General features: G+C 43.6%; 1 protein-coding gene across 1 annotated transcript in view; it reads left to right on the top strand.

The window, feature by feature from the left end:
* The window catches only part of LOXHD1 (lipoxygenase homology domains 1), a 134,545-nt gene that overhangs the window by 80,884 nt on the left and 28,953 nt on the right, over positions 1-24,708 (top strand). Inside the window, exons 28-34 of the mRNA XM_009278427.1 lie at positions 969-1,123; positions 1,970-2,179; positions 3,589-3,712; positions 8,401-8,609; positions 13,355-13,540; positions 16,308-16,435; positions 20,913-21,030. Of these exons, the coding sequence (XP_009276702.1) occupies positions 969-1,123; positions 1,970-2,179; positions 3,589-3,712; positions 8,401-8,609; positions 13,355-13,540; positions 16,308-16,435; positions 20,913-21,030 (1,130 nt within the window). The remainder of the gene's footprint in view (positions 1-968; positions 1,124-1,969; positions 2,180-3,588; positions 3,713-8,400; positions 8,610-13,354; positions 13,541-16,307; positions 16,436-20,912; positions 21,031-24,708) is intronic.

The raw sequence follows: 24,708 nt of genomic DNA, 5'->3' as shown, positions 1-24,708 counted from the left end.
CCATCCCACCAGGGGAGGGGGAGAGTGAGCAAGCGGCTGGGTGGTGCTCAGTTGCCGGCTGATGTTAAACCATGACAGCTAGGTACAGAAGAAAAAGACTATATAGATATTTTCTTTGACGCTGTTAATGTACAAAAAAGAATCCTAACTAAGACTTTGTAACCTCTTCCTTATTTGTATTGCCCTGGGATTTGCAAGGAGGCATTCTCCAAGGCTCGTATGCCACCAGGGTAATCAGAGCCTTGTACAGTCCCTAATTGTTTTCCGGGCAAGAATGCTTTCGGTAACTGTTTGTTTTCCCTGTGTAATTGGGAAAAGAGTAGCAAAATAAAAATAGGAGTATTTAACAGGTTTAGTAAAGCACATTACTAAAGATTTGATGAGGTTTTATTGGATCATCATTGAGCAAGCTAAAGAGAAAGGGTGCTTAAGCAGTACAGCTCCAACATTTCCTTAATTAAATACTGTCTCAGCAAAAGGACCCAGAAACCTGTTCTCTTTCTGTTTGGGGAATTTATAGAGATACATGCCATTAACTCTGGCAGCAATTGCACATCTGAATCCCTGGAGTTTGTTTATGGAAGATGGAGTATTAAGAATTCACAACACTGAATCGCTTGTTCTCAGATGTAGGTCCCTTGAGGCTCGGTATGAAAAGGTGCTGAGTTCCCTCACCTCTATCAACTTCGCATCCAGTAATAACCATAACGATTCTTTGCGTTTTTATGTGATCAAAGCAATACATAGGCATTGATTAGATGAGGAAAAGGAAAGTCAGCACATTTCAACCCAGTGATTCCCCAACCTTTGGATCATTATCAGAAGCCTGGAAGTAAAGCATGTGGGATTTTAAACTTCCAAGGACTGAGTGATGAGTTTTGGGACCATTTTCTTAGGTAAATTCAGTATCTAAGATAGATCTTGATAATTCACCTGGCCAGAAATCACGTCTCTGTTTCTTTCTGCAGTTCACATGTACAAGATTAGCGTGTTCACCGGAGATATCTATGGTGCTGGGACAGATGCTAATGTTTTCCTAAATATCTACGGAGATCTGGGGGACACAGGAGAGAGAAAACTCAGCAATTCTGAAACAAACTTCAACAAGTTTGAAAGAGGACAGGTACAAATGCAGCGGGTTAATAACACTTTCCATTTCACAGTCTTTAACCTAACAAGTCCATGACTGTCTTTATAGGATGAGTTTTCCTATGAGGGATGAATTGATTGATTCCATTTACCATGTTCATTACCTCTTAGAAGGCTTTGTATGGATTGTCAGCTGGGTATTATGACTGACAGGCACTGCAGTAGATGTTTCCGTGAAGTCACTGATCGACAAATTATGAGCTTGGTCCATACAAACTGGCTTGAAATGTTAGCTGCAGATTTGAGAGCACACAAAACCTGAGGTCTCTCATTCCCATAGCCTCTGTGCAACTGGTTTGCACGTACATAGTATATACTGTAATTCACTGCAGAGCATGATAAACTGATGGGACCTAAACTGCAGCTCTGTTTGACAAAATAACTCCAAAAGTGGTACTCTGTGGTCAGTCCATGAGTCATATGCACAGCCTCATATGGAGATACTCAGATATAATGACGGCAAAGATTGTCTCATCTGGATTGTCCATACCAATCTAACTGGATTAGAAAGGGAAGTCTTATTTAGACTTAAAAACCAGGATGTAAAATTCCAGGAATTCAATATTGTAATTGGTTGTAAAAATGACATTTTTGTGCAGCTCCCCTCATAGCAGAAGCAGGCTTCAAAACACTTCCCTGCAGAACAGTTTTAGCATACAGAAATGCCTCTCTAGACTGCTGCAAAGCTTTTCACCAAGCACAGTCATGTGAGATGGAATTTAAACACATATTGTGCTCTGTAGTCTCCGTTTGCTTTTGTCCGGTAGATGATCTGTTGAGAGCTCGTTAACAGAAGCAACTGCTATTGAACACTCCACAGGAGGATACGTTTACTATACAGGCTGTGGACCTTGGCATTTTGTACAAGATCAAGATTCGTCATGACAATAGCATGTTCAGTCCTGACTGGTTCCTGGAAAAAGTAGAGATCCTGGATGAGACCACAGAGGAGTCGTTCGTTTTCCTGTGCGAGCGCTGGCTCTCTAAAAAGAAAGAGGACAAAAAGATAGAGCGGACACTTTATGAACAGGTATGGTTACGGCTCAAAGCTCTGATCCCAACCCAGCTACTAATAAAAGTAAAATGATTGAATATGTGGTTGAAGTCCAAGACAGATCATTAGGGACTTACCTTTTTTGGCTTGTCCAAAATGAATTTGTGATTTTTGGACAAGTGCTGAAAGTATGGCCATTCTCAGCCCAGTATCAGTAGCTCTGTAATTTGCAATTTCAACAGAAAAATCAAGGAGGCCAAGTGAAACTCTTTGGCTGAGAGTCAAAGTACCTTACCGATGCACAGTAGAGTATATTTGCCTGCTGCTCTCCTTGCCGTGCTCACAAAGTAGCTTAGTTATGGGTCCCACTATTCAAAGTCCTCAAGCCAAAATATTGGGTCCTTTGACTTCATCCTCACTGGACTGGATGGGTTTATCTTTTCAGCAACTTCTTCCACCAACGCCAAACATAAAAAATCTAGTTTCTTTGCTACCGCTCAAGGCACCAAACAGTTTTTAGTGAAATGCCCTTTCTACTTGCACATTTTCTGTTGCTTTATCAGGCTAATACAGCTAATTGGAATTCGAGGTACATACACTAATTAAAATTAGCAAACAAGATTAATAGACCTCTCTTGCTTCTATACAGTGAGGCATAATAAAGCAGCTGATTATAAGTCCATTGTATTTAAGGAGTCCGCTTTGCAAAATACAGTGACATTTTAATTGACAGTTACCACTAAAATTATCATCAATGAAATTGGGCCAGACTCATCCTGAATACAGCAGAATGGATGTAAGAAGAGTTACACCATGGATGAGTATTGCCGTATGCTCCCTCACAAAATTGCAGCAGACAATACTATGAACTGTTGTGGTCACACTTACCCTGTTGCTCATATTAATTCATAATGAGGAAAAGCTAATTACTTGGGTTTTTTTAATTATGTGACTGCATGGTAAGACCCTCACATTTATTGGACAATGACACTGAACTCTTCAAATACAATAGATGTTTCGTATCATTCAGCTTTGCAGTACTCTCCCTCTTATGCTCTTTGACCTGTACCAGGTAAATTAGTCTGACACCACAGTGTGTGCCCTGATAAGCAAATCTGATACCATTCCATCCATCTGAATTTTCTGTGGCCATTGCTCCCACAGGTAGCAGAGAAAAGTCGCACCACACCATTAAAGTCTGTTAGGTCCATTATATTTTCTTTTATTATAACACACATCCAAAATGGCCTGTCAAGGTTACCAATGAAGTAAATGAATGACCTGCAGTAAATTACAAGTCACATTTATTTGAGCTACACTGAGCAAAAAGCTACCTGGGGAACTACAGGGATTTCTTCTCATGTTGTTCTTGGAGGCACAAGGGAACAGCTGACAACACTTGAGCTCTCAACCTCATTACCCTCCCGTACATGCCTTCCAACTAGAGCTATGACGGTGAGCGAAACAGCCTGGATGGCTCGTCTCTCAGCCTGTCAAGTCAGGATAGCAATGAAAACCTGAAGGAGAAGAAAAAATCCAGCTTGGTCAAGGCGGCAGAGGAAGGATCACGTGAGCGAGCACCGTGTTTGATTGCATGCATGCATGTGTTTTTGGCTTTCAGTGCTTGAGGTGTTGCATTCATCCTGGTGAAGGGCAAGGAGAGGCAGCACAGCAAATCGCTTCTCTGCACCCTGTGTTGTGACCGCTTTGGGAAAGGCTGGATCAATGCCTGTGTTTCTGTGTTTGCTGCTTTTCTTATCGTTCTCCAACCCTAACAGTGGAATAAGCCATGAAGTTCACAGCAACTTCAGTGTTTCCAACACTCTTCTTTCTCTCCTGTGGAAATTTGTGATGCTGTAGCTTGTCAGAATTGACTTCTCCGTTGCCAGCAGATGTAAGTTCTCCAAACAGTGTGGTGCTTTGGGCAGTGTGACAATATTGTTAGGCAGGTGGTTATTCAAGGGTACGCTGTTTTCTGTTGCAGTGAGGTAAAAGGCATAGGGGACCGCTATGGGCAACTGCAATAACAAATCATGTCCCTTAGATGCCTAAAGTTAGAAGAGTCCACGTACACCATCAAATGTGGAAAAGGGGCTAGTCAACAACATCCATAGGGCCTCTTCAGAAAGAAACCCACTGACCTGAAGAATCATACTCCCTCCTCCTCCTCCTCCACCTCCACCTTCATTGCAGACAGCACTTCAGAGGTGGGGAGAAGTGACGTTACCCTCTGAACAGCGGGGTCTGATAGAGTTAAGGGAAGAATTCATGCAAGTTTTGTAAAACTTTGTCTGAAGTGTCCTTCAAAGGATCCAAAGCTCTTTGCAGTGAGAGGGACAGTAGGCAAGTCAGACATGTTATCACCAAAGGTGCCTCCCTTGGACTATCAGAGGCTCTTTTCCACATGATTCCTTAAAGTAGCTCTTGTTGCTGATATCAGTGTTTTTTTTCCTCCTATATCTCTTTGACCTACTCAAGATGATGTTTCATGTAACATAACAGATCTGAATTGCCAAAGGTAGCTTTGAATTTCTTGAGATGTTATGTGCCACATTTAAGCCATCTCCCCTTTTCATGGTCAGGCTAGTAGTGCCTCATCACCGAGGATGTTTGTTTAATATGAATTTAAAGGTGATTTATTTTAGAACCCTTCGGGTTTTTTCCTTACAACACATAGCTGCATCATAGCAGCTGTTGGGTTGGGAGGGGAGTGGGATACGGGGAGCTGAGCAAGAGCACAGATAAGTCTCTTGGCTCTCAGAAAACAAGCTTCAACTGGGAGTGCTCAGGTGAGTTTGTTCTTTTCTAGAAGGTGGATTGTCTTATAACTGGGCAGAGGAGGAGGGTCTGCAAGTGCTGGCACTGAGAGACAAGGAGTCCATGAACTCTGGACTGAGGCTCCTGCTCAAATACCTGATGGAAACAGTTGGTGGCTCTAGTGTAGATTTCCATCTCTAGGCTCTGGTTCCTGAGACAAAGCAAAGCTGACTATAAAAGAAAAATCTGTTTCTGGATTGCAATTTATAAAAAGTGAAATATATTGGACTGTGTCTGCAAAGGCCAGCTTTCATGCAGGGAGGCTAGTCTAGCTCAGCTGCCTCCGATATGAAGTGGGAAAGTTGCGCGGGTTCTGTTTCTGTCCTGGCTGTGAAGGAGGCCTGGAAAATCAGTGTCCATCAGATGATGTTAACCTTTGTGGAAAGCTTCCCCAGTCCATTGATATTTCCTTATAACTTCATTACCACACAGACTTTTTTCTCTGTATTTAAGTACCTTTTGATCAGTCACCTCTGTGTTCCAGAACATTGACTAATTATCTAAATTGCACCTACAGTTCGTTGTCATCCTGTATCAGGTCTTTTAGCTTTAGATTAACATTTTAGATGCATGGTTAAGATGCTGTGTTGTAACAAGTAACTGGGCAGCAGCTGAGTCACGGTTACTGTCTGTATATGGGCTCTTAGTCCACAGCAAGTGCAAAATAATTAAACTTATCTTAAACTTCCATGGTAAGCCAAGTGTAAAATTATGTAATTTGGCTCAGGAGTTTAAGATAGCTTTCACTGACGTGGTCCAAGAGAACTCACACAAATGGTTACTGCAATTCAGCAGATTCCTAGAGGCTTGTTGTAATGTGATACCTGGGTTGCGTGTCCCGAGCCTTTAAGTTGTGAAGCAGAAATAATGCTGCACATTGCTTAACCTGGTCTGCAACCCATGTGTCTCGGGGCAACCCTTCTTTTGTAATCCCATATTGTGCTCAAACGAAAAATAAGCGATTCCCATGTTCCTTCTGATATTACTTCTGTGGTGAGACAATGGATAACATCTGCCATGTTGACATTCCATGTAGTTTCACAAATAATGGGTAAAACATCAACATCTCCCATGAGAACCCATCTCCAGCAGAGCTAAAATAGTTCCCATCATCCCCATTGTGCCAGGGTGGTCTTTCTTCTCTGAGTCCTGGAGCTTGTCATCACCACTATCTCTGTTGCAGTGACATGGTCTCATCAAGGAAACCGCATCTTGAAGGAATGTCGGATGAGATGGACTGTGTGAGCCAGACAGCCACCTCCTGAGCTGGATAAAATGCCAGCTGTTAATTAGTTGATTAGGGGAAGTGGTATTGGGAGTTGCCTGGGAAAGGGAGTGACAATTTGAGCAGCCCAGTTCTGACTCTCTCATGCTCAAGATGGTGAATGCCTTTGAAGGGCAGGAGGTGATGTGAGGATGGAGCACAGAGAAAGGTCCTGTTGACTAGGAACCTGCTTGGGTCTGAACTGGGAACCCTGCTCCATGCTGGAAGGCAGTGCTGGAGATGGCGTGGTCTACATCCCTAATGAAACCCAACCCCCTGTGAGGGGGACACGTGCTCTCAAACAGCCTGACCTCTGCGCAGGGACTCAAGGAAGCAGGGGGCAAAGGGAGATGGGCTGGAGCACCTGTGGTGTCCTGCTGTGGCCATGTGCCTCAGGTTTTGCATTCTCCCATGTTTGAAGAGGTAGAACTATGGAGACCCAGAGAAAGAGGGAGACAATGGAGAGGGGAGATAAACAAATTAAAGGATCGCTTTTCTAGTTTTTAAAGGAAAGAACAGCAAACAGTGTTTCCTGCTGTCTGGTAGCGAGCTACTCTGTGTCTCTGTATCCATTATTTAAAGTGGGAAATGACAACAATTTCTCATAGTTCTCATTTTTTATATAGGTGTTTCAAGTACTTTGGCTTGAGGATGCAACATCAGTTGGAAATGCTGGTAGTTCTGCGAACTTAGTCTGTCACAGGAGAGCAGGGTAAAAACTGTATAAAAGAAAATGTTGTCCCTATTCAAAATATACTTTATTTAAAAGAGGAGTCTGGAGATGTTCTAAACATGACCCCTCAACATATTCTTATAAAATCTGTCTTGCCTACAGCTAAACCCTTTCTCCTGCTAATATCAGCAGCTCCAATGGTTATTTTGTGAAGAATGCATTGCATATCATTTTGCTGATGTGCACACTGAAATGTAAATGCTACCATAAAGGGGAGAATAAGTCTTGCCTAATCATCAGGTCATTTTGTGTTGGTACACAAAATCCTCAAACTGGGGCTGAATGAATTTCTTTGGGTTCTGCTCTGTCCAGAGGTAAGAACAGATTTGGTCAGCATGAATTTATGCCTTCCCTGATATTGCACACATATTCTGAGCTTGATGGGAGTTTCTAGTACAACTCTCACTCCAAAAATGCTGTTAGTCATCATAAAGCAAAATTAGATGTCAATCCCAGATGATCTGAAAGCCAACCAAGTTTTTTGTCAAGGTTTATAAACCATTTTTTTTAAATCAAAAAAGCGATGATGAAGCCAGGCTGAGTTTCGATTCTGTGACGAGGCAAATTTCAGAGCTCCGAGTCTTGTCAGAATGGTTTGAACAGCCCTACACAAATGTTCTGAGAAATCAAACGAGTATTCAGCATCTAATTCTGCACTGCCTGCTCGGCTTGCCCAAATGAGCTTTTGGAAAGCACTTGAAAAGTAGTCTGGCACTTCCTCCCTTTTAACAGCTGAACTGAAATTTCTGAAAACCACAGAAAAAACTGCTCAGTCCCAAGCCTTGGCCTGAAGGTTTTTCCCCTAACCAGTATTATTACACAATGTATAAAATTATTGAGTGACCTACCTTTAATGCAAGGATTATTCATAGTTTGCCTGGATTTGCAAAGGGATGCTGAAACCCTGAGCTGCCCCATAGATCACAGCAATTCTCGAATGAAGCACAAAGGAGAACATTTGCAGTTGTACTGGGACATTCAGTCAGTGATGGTTTACCTTGGAGTCAGCATAGATTTATTTGCCTTTATTGAACGGTGAGCGTAAGATCACTTTGGTCTAATAGCCTGTTTAAGATTTAGGTGCTCAGCCTCATCTTCAGGAAGGTCTCTTGGTGTAAATAAGGATTCAAGCCCTTTGCTGTTCTGTCATCTATTAGGGAGAAATCTGGACTTATAACCTCCTTGCAGCCAGTAGGGTTGTCTGGGGAAATTAACCCTTGCAGAATTCAGTCCCAAGTGCGTATGGGAAAGTAGTCTCCCATGCACATTTGTAGCCCAACGCGGCACGGTGTTATCCCTTCTCCGAATGAGTTCAACGGAAGGTGAACCTATTTAGCATACACAGCTGCTCCCTCTGATGGGATGAGTCCCTGGTTTTCTGAAGTCTCATGTAAATGCATCTGTGCGTGGGTTTTCTGGTGATTAAACCTCTGTTTGTTGCAGTGATCCCGTACCACATCACCGTCACAACGGGCACAGAATATGACTCCAGCACCGACAGCCGAGTGTACATCATCATCATGGGTCCTCAGAAAGCGCAGACGGAGAGGCTGTGGCTGGATCTCCCAGAAGGAAAAGACGAGTTTGCAGATGGCTCTGTAGAGAAATTCTCTGTTTGGGGCGTAGATGTGGGAGAGATCAAAAAAGTGGAGGTACTTTGTGAATGCATTACAAGCACTGGAGGCATATGACAAACGTGGCCAAAGAAAGCACATGTTCCCGTTATTCTTAGCAGTGAAGGAAAGGCACTTGGGTCTGAAAGGAATGTAAACAGGGATGTGCTAATGAGATTTCACATGTGTCTGAACCTGAAAATAAGTACGCTTTACATGTCACAAACCCAAGATCCTTGGGAGGCAGAAGATAATTTTGAATTATAAGGAAGTTGTAGCATGTCCCAGTTTTGTCCCACCTCTGGCACTCTTTTTTCTTAGTCAAGCCCTGTTATTGACAGATGCAGTGAAGTTTCCCAGGATGCAGTCCTCCATCGGTCTTTTTCCTAGTTGATTTTTACGCTACTTCCAGTTGGGTTTCATAAATTGTGCCTGCAGTGAGAAACACATCTTGTACAATTTTCTAGCTAAACATGAAAATTGTTTTCACAGCTTGGAGGACCCAGGCTTAGAGAAGAAAATTAATCATTGTTCATAAGTAACATGCACAAACAGATTTCGGTCCAGGAGCCATTTTTTTCTGCTACGGCTCAGGGAGACAGAATTTGCATAGATTTTCCATCACTGAGCTTAAACTTCACATGAATATTCCAGAGCGTTTGTGTACATCGTTCCTGTTTCATACGGCAGTTCCACCTCCTGAAAGCCTGCTCTAGCCCCCCGAGTGCTGAAACCCACAGCATCTGAGGACTTCAAGAGCCTATTTAATTTTATTTTTACCCCATGCCCTGTGTTGTAGTAAACCTACCTGTTGATGCGCGTGCTTGTGTATTTGGAGGGAGACAAGTGAAAAAAATATAAAGAGAGAAATCCTAACTAATTAAAACATCTTTGCAGTTGTACGTCCTGTTGTAGCAGCTGATAGACTGAAGTACTCCCCTTAGCTTTCATTCAAGCAATGGATTCTGACACCTTGAGAAGTCTCCACACTAGATTTGAGCTTATTATCAGGCCATTTTCTTAATGCACTCCAAGTGCCTGGTTATTATGAGTATTAGTGTCACTTTCTATCTAGCCATCTCTAGGTCAAACTTTGAAAGTGAAGCAAGTACATAAATCCTTCTCTTCCAGACTGTGTGCACATGGAAACAGCCATGGGCTGCGACCGAGAGGGAAGAAAAAGCCAGTATAACCCCTCAGTGCCAGGGAGACAGGAAAAGCTGGATGAAGAAAGAAATAGAAAGGGATGCTGGAAAAGAGACAGCGAGTAGGGTGAGGAAGGGGCAGAGAATAGGAGAAAGAGGAGCAGACACTTGGAAATAGAGAGAAGAAAGGAAAAGAAATAATTTGAAAAGGATTACAAATGGGAAAGAAGAGAAAAGGTTGCAAATGAAATGCAGAGAGTTAGAAAAAGAAATAACATATAGCTTTCAAGCTGGGCGATGCTCTTCTGTCCTCTTTCAGCCGTATTCTCCATGATCTCACCAGTCTGCTGCCTCACCTCTTGCTCATTTTTCCCTTTTAGTTTGTAACCCCCCAGCTCATGGCTGGAGGAGCCATCTGCTCCTGGCCTTCTGCCTTCCTTCATGTAGTGCCCTCTGCTTGGAAAGTCTCTTCTTGTTCATCCACGTCCCAACGATGACATCGATGTGCCAGTCTGCTGTGGTTGCCATGGAATCAGTCCATATTTTCCTTGTAGAAAATTGCAGTGTTCAGGGACATTGCAGAAAATTGCTAGTTATCTACTTGGGAAAAGTGAGGAACAGTTCGTTCTCAGATTTGGCATTTGGCTGCTTCTGGAAGAAGGCAAGAAGTTCTGAATATGAGTTACCATGTGAAAATAGCATAGCATGGGGATTAAGTTTCCAGAAGCCCTCTGTATAACCCAGGCTGCAGACTACAGGACTTAGTAGGATCATAAGATTTGCAGTGTGATGCCACTTTTAGTTAGGTATTATTCTCCTGCTGCAAATATCCTATAGTGAAAGCAGAAACAGTGGAACGTGAAGTAATTTGAAAGGGGCCCGTTTATACCTGTCTTGTAAGCCTACAGATATAATATTTACTACTGGTGTACTTTAATAGACATGCTGACATGAAAATAAATAATACAAGTTATTGGGTATAGGCACTTTATACTGTGTTCTTAAAACAAGTTTTAATATTTCTCCTCCTAATGAATGAAAGTATCTCTGTTCCTAGACTGCTGTTGCTGCAGAGAGACACAGGTATGATCAGAAGAGTCCTGCATTGGTCTGCATTTCTAAACCACTTCTAGTTCAGACCCTTTCTCCAACACAAGCACAAGGCGTGATGGAGTTTAAAGTGTCACAAGTCCAGTCCCTCACTGACTAGGGACCTGATCCTGGAAAACCCTCAGGTCTCTCTAATATTCTCTGCACCTTCCAGAATAAGCAAAAAAATCCCACTTTTTGGCATCTTTTCCTTCTATCTACCACTCAAATTCTCTCCCATTTTCCCCTGTTGCTGCGTTCGGTTTCAATGTGATTGTGAGCAGCCCAGTGCAAATTGTGCGTCTTAGTCTTGGTGATGCAACGTACTCAACAGTCCCTCAAGGACAGTGGGAATGAGTTACGAAGATTTTCAAACAGCCCAAGGATCTAGCTGCCTTTGAAATTCTGTCATTCTAGCTTAGTACAAACATCTCAGCTCAAACAACTTGTCATGATGCTGGTGTACACGTCCAGGCTACACTGCTGGTGTGGCCATGGCTTTGGATCATTCACTGTATTGGCATGGTCCGTCTAAAGATTTGCTTGGAATCGAAAGACAAATCCCAGTGCTCTGCTCTAAAAGATCAGCCATAAGGAAGACTCAGCACTGGATGAGTTTATCCCAGAATTTACAACATTGTTCTTGGAGCCCTTGGAAGTCTGCTCGTGTGCAGGTTCTCCAAGGCAACTGGATGTGCAGGATGCTTTCTTCTGGCCAGTCACTGATACCAAAGGAGTTAAAGGTTGCTGTGAAAATCTGGTACCCTGCAATGTCTTGGAATGGCGCTTTAGGGGATCACTGTAACGAATCCAAAAGAGCAGCAGACTTTAACGGGCTCATTGGGATTTTCCCTCCGGCTGCTCTGTCCCTGCTTCATTGCAGAGCCACTGCCCTGAATTTTCCCCGCCGCCTCATCTGCACCATCCCGCAACAGGTCTCGAGAGGCTGTGTGCAGACTCTCAGAGGGGCTTTGGGTTTGGAGAAGGGCAGCCAAGCTGGCAGAGAGGGAATGGGAAGGCAAGTGTTATATTCCCATTCACCTCACACCCAGGAATCTGAGAATTAATACATCCATTGTAGACTTGAATTTCCCTAGTGGTTAGCTCTAATTTTCTGCAGCTGCACAGACATTAGTATAGTAATAATACTCCTAATAGCAGTGATGGCTGAAACAGATAAAAAAGATCACTTGTTTTGGGGGGAAAAAAAGATACCACAGATATATCACCCTAGATGAACCTGTTATTAAAAATTATTTTCTGAGCAACCCTAAATATCCTAATAATTTAAAAACAAAACCAGAGAGAGCTAACGACCTCATTTTCCTAGTAATGACACAAACAACACTTGCTCTGAAAATAACGAACTATAGGTAGCTCTTTTATTCAACCTTTTATGTACAGATAGTTCATTGGAATGACTGGCTGACTGAGTTTCATACATCAGCTGGGACAAATAATTATGCTTATAAGTCTGCCCTGGGATGAATTGCCCACGTTCTTTAAGAGGGACAGATGCAGTTTCTTGAGAAGTTTGCACCGTCAGCATTCTTTTGCTGCTGATATACCCGTAGGAACATTGCTTGCTGCTGTTCATGGCCAGACTCAGCTCCAGGTGGCCTTTGGCTTTCCTAACCTCATCCCTGCACACCTGGGCAGCGTCTCTGTATTTCTCCAGGTCCCCTGTCCCTGCTGCCACCTCTAGTATTCTTTCTTTTTCCATTTAAGTTTTGTCAGGAGCCCCTTGTTCATCCACTTGTCCATCCAGAGTTTTGTCAGGAGCCCCTTGTTCATCCATGGAGGCTTCCTGCCACTCTTCTGTGACTTCCTGCTCTTCAGGATGCACCATTCTTGAGCTTGGAGGAGGTGGTCCTTGAAAATCAACCAGCTACAGATGTAAGCTCCATCTGTTGGCTCCTATACAAACACAGAGCTTTTGCAGTTTAAGGAGATGGGAAGCAGAGAAACAGCCTGGTACATATAGTTGACTGAGACGTGGATATGTGAGGGAAGGAGTGCTTGAATAATGCATGTGGGTGTTTGCCTAGCTGCGTCTTTCATCTTGGCTATGAAGCTTTGGATAGTCACTTCGAAGTGTTGCAACAGCAGTGGAAAGGGTTGGAAAGATGGAGAAATGGGTCTGCAGAGACCAGCAAACCTGGCCGAAACCAGGACACAGGTAGCAGTCAATGGAGCAGAGGTAGAGTGGCAAGAGAGTGGACATGTTTTCACGTAGGTTAGTGCAGTCTACCTATTCCATGTTCCCCTTGCTTACTTTTAGGAATGGCAGTGTCCTGCCTTCCCTCATGCTCAGCAGCAGATGACTTGAGCTTCCTTGCCCACATCAGCTACCATGTACACTGACGTCTTGCCTGTTGAGCAGCAATGGCACGAACTATTTCACAGCTCGCTCCATTCCACTGTGGAAGTGGTTGGTGTGATGGTGTATATAGTCAACGCTCTTAGTCCTTCATCATCACTGTTTAAAACACCCAATCAGGGCCGCTCCTCTGAAGAAATCCCCTTTAACAAGCAGGTGTTTTCTCACAGGTGGGGCACGATGGCGCTACCCCTGAGAGCTGCTGGCTGGTGGAAGAGCTCACCATCGTCGTGCCCACCAAAGGCATCATGTATAACTTTGTCTGTAAGTGCTGGCTGGCCAGAGACAAAGGTGATGGACTCACCTCACGAATCCTCGACATCCTGGATGCAGACTGTGTTAACATTGGCCTCAAGGTAGGCTCTAGGCTCATCCGGTATCTTTAGCTGTTGCATGGACCTGTGCTGATATAGGTTGTGTGTCAGCAGTTCTCATACTTTGACTTCTGCATGTGGTTTGAGCCGTTTATTTGCAGAGGGTTTCTTTGTCATTTCTTTAGCAAAATCTTTAGGAACGGTTTAGCATCATTGCCACTTAGAGCACTGTTCAATAATGCTGGCTGGATGCAGCCATGGCATAGGCAGAAGGACAGGGTAGGGCCAGAGCAGGCAGGACACAGTTCAGCAGCATGTCCTCCTTTTGTCACCACACCTGGAGCACCCACCGCATCACCTGGTACCCGTAGAGTGGGGGCGGCTGCAAGGTGAACACCTTGGTGCAATCTAACTCCATTGTGTTTTGTTTGAGGAGATACTTCTAACTCATCACATCAGAGTAGTGGAGAAATTTTAATCTCTGCATAGTGCGGCTACATATCAGCTTTTCTAATATGGGATAAGGAAACCGAATTCAGTTAGAAACTAATAATAATTGGAAGTTGTTGAACCATGGAGACATTTGTAAGCTTGATATTTGAAATGAATAACTGATTAAAGTTGAATAAGCAATGAAAAAACCTATATAGTCTTTTTATCCATATATATGAAATTTGAAGTAATGTGTGCTATGCCATATTTCAACCAAGTACAAATTGGAAAGCTGAGCTATGCTGATTTTGGAGGTAAGGTTTATAACAGAAATAACAGTCTGGATGAATGGGACAATAATACTGTGTTTAATACCTGTATGGCAATTTAAAATCTCTATAGATGTGTTTCTATTTACAGTGAGGTTACACTTTCATAGTACATTCATTTTTCTTTATGCTGCTCTTGATTCCCAAGCTAAAGATATTCTCCTGAAATCTTTCTTGTTCCCCAGACACTTGAAAGCGTGATAACATTTTTAGCATCCGTGAAGGATTCAACAACTTAATGCAAGTTTCAGTGGTAGAACTGACCTAAGAGGGAAAAAAAACCTCCCCCAGACTGAATACCAAGGTTAAAACCTAATATCTTAAAAACTTCCCATCAGTTGTTTACCCTCCTGGATAAGGTTTCCAAACTCCTATCAGTGAGCTGATGGCTTGCCTGTAGAATGAAGTGGATGTTAATGAAGACTTATGTTCAGTCTTCCTTTAAAAGCTCAATTCTGAATATTTATTTTCATAAGCATGCCAAAAATAGACACATCTAACTAAATTTTTTTCTATGAAGTTGGGCCAGAAACTTGCTGAAAGGTTTGAAGGAAATCAGAGGAGATGCTTGAGACATGAAATCAGAAGTGCGCATTTGACTTTCTGATCAGTCTCCTAGTTGAGGGAATTTGGGACTGTTCCCTCGGAAATCGCTGTAGTTAGAAACTGAGTTTAATTTTTTTTTTTTAGAGTTCAGAGAAGACTAATATGTTTAAGGTCTTTGGGAAAATTAATGCTTTTTTTGTTTTGCTTTTGCTTGACTCTTGCACAGCCATACGTACCCATTTCAATTTAATTTTCTTCTTGGCTTGATATTCCCTCTTTGTGCTTTAAATTGAGTATTTGACTTCTCATACATACAGAAACTAGTCAATGTCCACCACAGTCATTAAAAACCTTTAATGCGTTGGTAAAAGAGTTTTTCTTCTCCTACCTATAGCAAATATGATGCTTTGCTATGACTTAAAATGTCTGTGGATGAATATGTGATGGACAGGTTACTCAGGATTGAACAAACATAAAAAAAAATTTTTCTATGATGTTATTCCTTTGAATGGTTTATTTACGTGGCAATCACAATTCAGGCCAATAAAACTTGCCTAGCAGTGCACCATTTGAAAGATGTTTTGTTGGGGCTGTTTCTTGATATTCTTCCACCTCTTAAATCCAGAGGTCTTGTTACCATAGGTACGATCTTGAAAGCATCTAAGTGGCCTAAAAGTCTTAATGCCACTGACAGTCACTGGGACTTGCACGCTTTTGAAATATTTTATTTTGAATCTTATTATTCACATGTCAGAAGAAAAGAACAAAGTCAGGCTAATAAGGTGAAAATGACACGAAACATCTTTTCACAAATTGGCGTACCTTTAATGTATGAGATCTGGGAACACTCTGCATTTGATGCAGCAGTGTGCATCCCACTGGGAAATAGGATAGCGGCATTCTTCTGCTGTACAGAGCATTTGGATGTATAGACTTTAAAACTATTAGCGATGTTGGACTAAATGTTGCCCAGATGGACACCAAACACTTGGGGGAAACATTCTGCAGTCCAGGGAAAGAGAAAAATGGGTCTTTGGGAGCTGTTTTTTAAAAATGGCGAAAGTTTGGTGCAGTACAGAGGTCTGGAGCACTGGAGGTGGCCGGGAGAAGACAGCAGTAGCAGGGGGTTGGAGACCCACACACTGACATGAGGGTTGTGACTCCCGTGGAGAAGTAGTTTACCAGGTCTTCATCGCTCCCCAAGCATATGGTTGTCAAAATGAATGTGTCTCTCTCTCTCTGAGTCTATCGAGGCTGAGAAAATCTGCTGAAAAAGTAATAGATGATGCAAAGAGGAAGGTCCTGTAGCAAGTTGCAATCTCTAACTTTGCCTCTGAGAACCACGGTGTGGAGAGAACCCAAGAAGCTGTGTTGTAACCATTTCTGGCAAAGAAGTAGATCTCCTGCAGCATTTTGCCTGTCTAGCATTTTGCCCAGGCTTTTGCGTGGGTTAAGGACAGCTGTTTGAATGAGACCTTCTGATTATTTCAAATCCGCACCAGGTCCTCTACGAAGTCACAGTTGTGACTGGAGACATCGAAAGCGGCGGTACCGATGCCTGTCTTTTCATGACTGTCTTTGGATCCAATGGGAACACTGAGGAGATGCAGCTGGAAAAAAATGGAGACAGGTACAGTAACTTTGTCATTTTTGTTGGTTAGAAGTGGAGTGATAAGAGATCCTGGTGTCAAGCCAAGAAGCACTTGGGGCTTTGATCATGCTCCTACTGAAACACAAAGATAAACTCCCATTGACTTCATAGATTCAGAACTGGGCCCCTTGTAAGTGTTATTATAATGTATTTAGCAGAGTGGAGGAAAGGAGAGCACTGTGTAGCTAGGGGAATCATCTTCTGTCATTTGCAGAAGTTTTGTTTGACCTGTTTCTCATGGCTTTAGAGATGAGCATTGAGAATAAAAATATGAATTTTGAAGTCTTGCATCAGCTCCAAGAGGAACTGTCGGCATTGCACGAAGCCACAGGTGCAATTTCTGCAAAATGCATCTTTTGTGGAAAAAATAAGTAATTTAATTTAAACATTATTTAATGGGAATGCATGAGTAACTGCATAATGAAAGAAAGACAAATCAACACGTACAAACCTGCCTTGGGAAATGCCTGTGATGGGAAGGTGCTGACTCTCCTCCGTCTGCTCCTCCCGTTTGCTTTGCTGGCCAGATGTCAGCCAGTTTGGTCCAGAAGCCGCATGAGGGATGCAAGGGCCTGAGCCGGTAAGCTGAGGGCCCTGCTGAGAAGTGGGCTTCTTAGCTTGGGCTCTGTGCCACGCTAATGTAACCACATGGTTTTGGAACTGGAGCTGGCTTGCCTGCAGCTGGCACAAAAGGGACACACGATGACATCTGTCTGCCCAGATGTGGCCTTATGGTGCAGAGAGATGGAAATGGGCCATGAGCTGCGCGGAGTGCTGCACTGCGTGCTCTGCTTTTACCAAAAAGGTGAAATCTCATGTTTTCTTCAGCAGAGGCAGCTAACAAACACTGTAATCCTAGTCTGACGCCAGCACTTCCGTAAGCCAAAAAAACCCCCACATGCCACTGATCCATTTCCTCAAGCTTTCCTGTTCCTCTAGCACCTCTCCCTCGGTACTGAAAGCTCCCCACATGCCACTGATCCATTTCCTCAAGCTTTCCTGTTCCTTTCTAGCACCTCCCTCGGTACTGAAAGCTTTGGCAAGAATGAATGTGGCACTAACCAGCTTTTAGAGATGAGCTTCATCAGCCTTAAATTTAATTAATTGACTACCTCTGATCTTATTCAGCAAAACATCTACAGAGTGTCAGGAGGGCTGGAGCATTTGGCCACGCAGTTCAAGCTCATCTTGCTGAGGTGATGCTGGACTCTTCCCCCAGACTCCTGGCGATGCAGTTCCTCCACCACAGCTTTGCGTATCATGTGTGGGCTGGATAATTGAAGATAAGGCTCCCTGCATAGAGGTGTTTGCTCAGGGGATGTTTTACTTGCAGCTGTCATACCAGAGTGGGTGTCTGGGCAAGCGTGTTCAGCTAGGATTGAAACCTTCATGTGTTTAGTTAGTAACAAGCATGAGCCTTGTTTGCGCTGAAAAAAAAAATGTAGCAGAGGTGCTGCTGACTAAACTCTCCATGAGAAACACTGCTGAGTCATGCAGAAAGACGTAGCTCTTGGCCCTGCTCCCCACCACAGAGAGACATCCAACGTGCGGGGCAATGCACCTGGGTTACCACCGTGTCTGGCTATCGGTGACATCCTCCTTCCAAGACCCCAGGCAATCCCAAACTGATCTGTCTTCCACTATTTTAAGCCCAACGTTCAATTCTAGTAGGTGGGGAAATGGACCACGACTGTTTGTATTTAAAAGTAAAGCAAAATTCATATCAGGGTACATCGACCAAAGGGACCAAGACATCTCCAACCCCTCAAGAGAGGGACTGCAGTTTCGCTCCAGCTGGCCAGGCAAGAGATATCCCTAAACTATGTGGCCTATAAAAAAACATCACATTTGTCTAACCTCTGCTGTAAGGATATGAAAACGCAATAAAGGAGGGCCACACAGTTTGTATGTTATTAGTTGCTTGGGTTGTCTTCTGCCAGTAGAAGATCTGCAAAAGGCGATGAAAACTCATTGGGGCTGTATAAAGGAGAAGGACATGTAGACCACAACTATTAATATGTTAATATCCCCAGGATGCTGTGCTATTCTTTGGGGATACTGGCACAGCTCTGCGAGCTGGAGGCGCTCTGTACCACACCTCCAACTGTACAGAGCTCTCGTCATCTCATTAGCACCCTCTGCAGAGGACATGGCGTGTCCCCAAATACAAATACTGCCTGTTTCCACACCACTCCCACCAGTCTTCATCCAGCTGTTAACAACACAGGCTTCCCCGGCTCTTGTTTCGCATGGAAATCTCGCCAGCCTTTGCGCCAGCAGTGAGGGTTGGGTGAGAGCCACTGCAACCAAATGGTAAAAGGCACTTCATCTTTATGGGGGCCATCCAGTGCCAATTCACTCACAGCAGCTTAGTGCATTACGAAGAACCGTCTGTCTAACCTGCCGCAGGTTTAAGGCAATTTTAGCTACATTACTGTTACTGCCAAGACCTCTGGGCAATAGAAATATTTATAAGTGCAGCCATGGGTAGGAAAGCTTAATGAAATCCCTTAGATAAATGCTTCAGTGTCCTGGAAAAGGAATAGCAGCAGAAGGGTACTTCTTCCCTTCTCAATTTTTTTCAGGCTTATGTTCATGTTCATATAAATTAGGGGTAGAAAAGAGCTCTTGGGTCACTCAGTTTGTCACTTCAGCAATTGTTCCCCTCTAGTACAATGACTTCTTGGAAGTAGCAGGTATCAGTTTACAAACTGTAAACAGGGCATTTACCGAAGATAAATAATGGTTTATTTTGGTAACAGACTGTTTAGCTTAGAGTTGCTCAGCCTGGAAAGGAACAGAGTGAGAGACTTCTATGAAGCTTTGTAGGTAATAGTGATTGTAATGAAAACTGATCATAGGATCATGGGATAATTCAGGCTGGAAAGGTCACACCTTTTTCTTAAATAGGAGTGGAAATCAATCCAGTCCAGGCACAAAAGCACATTCTCTTTCTCACCGTGAGACAGGCTGTCTTGGGATCTGGTGCCACAGAAAGACAAATAACAAGAGAGGGGAGTTTTTCAAAGAGCAGACATAGCCCTTAATAACTAGAAATGGACTGGGACCAAAACGCCCTATCCAAATGCCTCTGGGAGTGCAGGGAAAGCAATGCCTGGATGAAAACTGAGAGGCTGGAGCCAATCGCTATTGCTAACATCTGCAGCTATGCGGGCTCAGATAATGGTGTGAGGATAATCACATTCATGCTGCAGGGTGTAATCTGAGCAGAGGTTGCTAAAGAAATGTTTTTTTCTCCATATCCTGGCACTGCACAGCTGTAGGAGGCTGAGTACATTGCCAGGAACAAGATATCATCATTATGGATTGCCTGTATTATGGTAGTGCCCACAGTTTGCAGAGCTCTCTCCAAACGTCTCAGCAAACTCGGGTAACTTGTTCACAAGGAGAAGTTTGCACGAAGGAGGAACCTCAACAGCAGAGTAGTCCCGGTAGACCCCCTGGATTTGGCTGCCCTTCTACTTAGCAAGGGTTGGATTTCCATCTCCAAGCCCACAGCAGGTCTGCCAGAGTATTTTGGGGGCAAACCTAGAAGATACACTTGCTCTAACAGAGTAATATTGAGCCTGAGGCAGCACTTTCACTGCAGCAAGGCTTTTTTCCGAGCATCATTGATGCTAAGAGGGAGGTAAGGTAGCAGCAGTCCTAGCCAGTGTAATATCTTCTTCAAGAAGCATATGTTAGCTCTTTTTCCCTTTTTCCTGCTTTCTGCTGATTGCTATGGATGAGCAGTTCCTACACATCCTTGTGCCTATATACAGCAGCCAAGCATAGGTTAAGATCTTTCATGCAATGTTACACAAACCCACCCTGGTTCTTACCAAAGACAAATCCAAATTCCCCAAATTGAGGAGGGGAGTGCGGGACAGTCAGTTTGGGCTCCTCTCTAACGCAAGTTGCCTGCGCTTACTGAACTTAGGCGTTGGGCTCCGACTTGCAATCAGGTTGCCGTATTTAGCCGGGCTGCAGCAACTGTCTATCACCGCAGCAAATGCAAAGTTGTGTGCTGCGCCTTAGGGAAAGAAGATTAAGCGAAATTGCTTTGCCTTCTAGCTGGGATGGGCTAAGGGCAGGCACGTGGGCAGATGCCAGGAGGAAGGCGATGTGCAGAAACCCGACTGTGAGTCTCCATTGTTCTGGTTACAAACAGAGTGACAACGTATGCTACAGGCTGCCTGGAACGACTCCAGGTGCCTCGTATGGGCTTGATTTTCCAGGGGAGGAGGAATCCCTGTCAAATCTGCAGTGAGGTGTCTTGCCAAAAACACAGTAGCTAGTGATTGCAGGACAGAAAAGCTCGAGTCCAATAAAGTGCATTCATAAACTTTTAATTTGAGGCTGTTGGCAAGGTGCGAGTTGCAGCACGGACAGGGGATCAAGACACAACGATGCTGTAAAGCAGCGGGAAACCTCCTCGATCTTTCAATCCCTCCAGGTTTGAGCGAGGCCAAGAGGACAGTTTCATTATGGAGATCGCCGATATCGCACCCCTCCGGAAGATGAGGGTCCGGACGGATGGGAAGGGGACTCGCCCGCACTGGTTCCTGGAAAGGGTAATGCACTTCACATCGCGTGTCTCTCCGCAACCTGCTTGTGCTGAAGCCTCTCAGCCCTGAGAAAGAGAAGAAAGGCAGCGAGTGACTCGCTTTCATTCATTTCCATTTTTCCATTTGGTTTCTCATGGTTTTTTCCTGCAGGAATCGAGTCAAAAAAGAAGAGAGCAAGGGCAAAAGCTGTGCTGTAAAGCTTTACCACAGTCTCCGCTGTTAGATCTTGCTCTCCCTCCCTGCAAAAGAGCCTTGGCTTGCCACCAGGGCACCTGCAATACTTTCTGGTCCCCGGGATGCACCCTCAGCTCCTGCAGACCCCTGCCATGCTCTGACCCCATGGGAGAGTGGATCACCCTCTGCCAGGCAGGGACAGCTAGCGTGGGCCTGGGCTGGGTGGGACATTTCCAAATAATCCATCCTTTCAGGTGAAGCATCACATCTCTCCCCTTCCCTTCTTCCGCCAGCATGCAGGCAGATTTCTTTCTTTTCTTCTTCATATAAGTAAGGTGTGGGAAATATTCTTAAATATTCTTAAATATTCTTGCATTTTGAATACAGCATGCAAAACGGTTCCCACCGCTTCTGTTGATTGTATTTTTCCCTGGTGTCCTATCTCGCAAAAAAGGACAGTGCTTGCCTTTATATTTTCTACCAAACCACCAGCCCCATGTAAACGTCACTTATATTTGGGCAGTAAAAAGTAGTTTGCTTGTTATGGGTCCCTATAATTATATTTCTAAGATAGAGATGGAGTGATGTGCTGATTCCACACCACCAGATGTCATTAAGGGAGGAACACATCTCCGCCATGTTTATTTAGCATGCTTTTTCTGGAGTAGATATCCTGCTGGATTTCTGTATCTTGACTTTTTTATGAGAATAGGTTAAGACTCAATAGCTTAACCCATGGTCAGAGAGAATAGTGCAGGATTTTTTTTGGGGGGTCCTTTATCTTTTTCGACTAGTCTGAAGCTGTCCTTCGTTTTCCCCTAAACACTGGTCCTAGGTGGCCACCAGTTTCCAGTGAAGTGAAGTGCTCTCCACCTCCATTAGCATGGTCTAAAAAGCATTTCTGTGGTGCAGTACCTTTTTGTACTTGAGCCTTGTCACTGCTAAGTTTTTTCTCAGCAATTCTTGTGCAGCTTTCCAAAGCATTAGACCTCCAGCATATATCTTCTGAATATATGCCACAGACACGCAATTTTTCTCTCTGTGCCTAAGGAATAACTCAATCTGCTTTCTGATTTGATTCAGTTATCTTGGTCAAACTCCCTTTGCCAGTTCCCCGATACCTTCCCGAGTTTTATAAATCGTATTCATATAAAATGAAATCAAATAAAGCTTATTCATCCAGGGACATTCCAGATCTTGCAGTTGTGAATTAGCAATAGCTCAAAGGCGTCTTTAGTGGCAAGTAGCACCTTCACATGTTCCTGTTGCCAACTCTGTCCAGTCGGCCAGCCTGCTGGACTGTCCCACCCAAAGCAAGGCTTTCCCAGAGAGGTAGGCAAAAAGGACTCTCATGTGGACCCATCCGACGGGATTACGGCCCTCTTATAGCTCTACCGAAGCAACAGGCAGACCATGCATGCAACTCTTCGAGACCAGGATTTTAGAAGCTTTTAAAAATTGTAGCCATAGTTTCTATTTTTCTTAGAGAAAAAGAGCGTGGAGGACCTTCTAGCTCCAGTGATACGCAGAGAACTTTATTTATTAGTTTTCTTTCCCACCTTCCCTGCAAGGGAAAAACAGCATTTGCATTCCCAGGCAGAGAGTGAGGACAGGAGTGCTCTGGAAGAGGGGAGGAAGGATTTGTGTTCTCTGATTTGTATTCCAGCCTTGAAAACTTATGTAGCCTGGTGTGACATGAAAACTGATCTGAGCCCATTTCCATTTCTGTCAGAAGTGCATATTAAAACTGCATAATGAAATACTTGTGGGGGTAGTGCTAAACTCTCAGACAGATGGTTCACAGTTAGTGCTAACTAGCACAGTGAAATGAGAAGCTAGATTAAGCCATCAACCCCATAAATAACCATTTGTTGCTCCATTTATCTACAGGATATTCTCAGTTTTCTTGTTCTATTAAAATAACAATAAATGATCTTTTTAATTCTCTTTGGTCTTTTTGTAAAATGTTTCTGGTCATAATTTATACTGCTTTTAGTTTACCAGAAATAGAAGTGCATAAATACCAATTATAATGCATGAATTATCAATGATGTTGTACACAGCCAAAAGATTCAATTTACAAGCAGGGAAGTAGTCTTTTTTTTTTTTCTTTCTGTCTAGATAAAATACATCGAAATTTCATTCAGAATCTCAGCAAAATAGTGAACTTGGTGCCAAAGATTCAAACTGCACCAAAAGTGGCAATAAGATTTAAACACTGATACTTAATCCTCTAGAGGGAACAAAATTTGATTAGTGATGTGTTGGGCCAGAATGAATATTATTGATTATTGCTATGCACAGAAAAACATACCAAAAACTCTGTAAAGCTGAGCAACACTTTCTGATCTCACCACTGCTGGGAGAGAGACAGAGTTTGGATGTTTTCCTCTGACCTAATGCTGAATCTCATGTTCTTCCATGTCAAGCTACCAGGACACTGCTCTGTGTTTCTGAAAAATCAGAGAATAGAATCATAGAATCACAGAATGGTTTGGGTCGGAAAGGACCTCTAAAGGCCATCTAGTCCAACCCCCCTGCAATGAGCAGGGACATCTTCAACTAGATCAGGTCGCTCAGAGCCCCGTCCAACCTGACCTGGAATGTTTCCAGGGATGGGGCATCCACCACCTCTCTGGGCAACCTGGGCCAGTGTTTCACCACCCTCAGCGTAAAAAATTTGTGACTTCTAATTAGGAAACTTACCTAAATGCATGCTTTGGAAACCTCCTCCTGGGATAGCCAGTTCCTCAGTCCACGTGATGATTTCACCTGCTGCCCAGTGTCTTAGATATGAAGTTGAAAAGCTAGAAATAAGAAGGGATGAGAGCTCTCTGAGTGAAATAGCAGGAATTGTAAGACACTTGAATTCTGCAGAGTTGCTTCCCTCAGAATTTTAATGTTACTTTGTGCTGTCAAAGCCAGGCAGATAAGAAGCTGTCTTAATGAAGCACTAATTGCGTTGCATTCAAACGTCACAAATAATTCTGAATGTGGGACTTGGTTCTTTATTCACTTCTTTTTCCTTTATATAAAGGAGATTAAGAGAATTTGAGACAATTCATTATAGCTGAAGCTGACTGTTGTTCTTTGCAACAGAGCAAAGGCTTTTTGTTTTACAGTCAGAGGACCCTGTTTTTAAGCGAAGACAAATGACTTGCAACAGAACCACAAAAACGTGTGGTTGAGTCTTTAAAGATGAAATCCAGGACCTCTGTATTCTGGTGTTAGTGGGGTGTGAGCCCCTGCGGAGCATGTTTTACACTGCAGCTGGGAGAAGGCTGGGTTGAGGTAAATCAAATGATCAGACACGTCAAACCTTTCTGTTACAGCATACAAGTGCACAATTAATTTCAAGTTGCTGGTTTAAAGTTCCTGTCAGCTACGATATATACCAAGTTGGGTGGGAGCGTTGACCTGCTCGAGGGTAGGAAGGCTCTGCAGAGGGACCTGGACAGTCTGGGTCGATGGGCCCAGGCCAACTGTATGAGGTTCAACAAGGCCAAGTGC

This window comes from Aptenodytes forsteri, unplaced genomic scaffold (genome assembly GCF_000699145.1).
Source record: "Aptenodytes forsteri isolate BGI_AS27 unplaced genomic scaffold, ASM69914v1 Scaffold178, whole genome shotgun sequence".
Taxonomy (NCBI): Eukaryota; Metazoa; Chordata; class Aves; order Sphenisciformes; family Spheniscidae; genus Aptenodytes; species Aptenodytes forsteri.
This window is presented reverse-complemented; position numbering and strand designations above follow the sequence as displayed.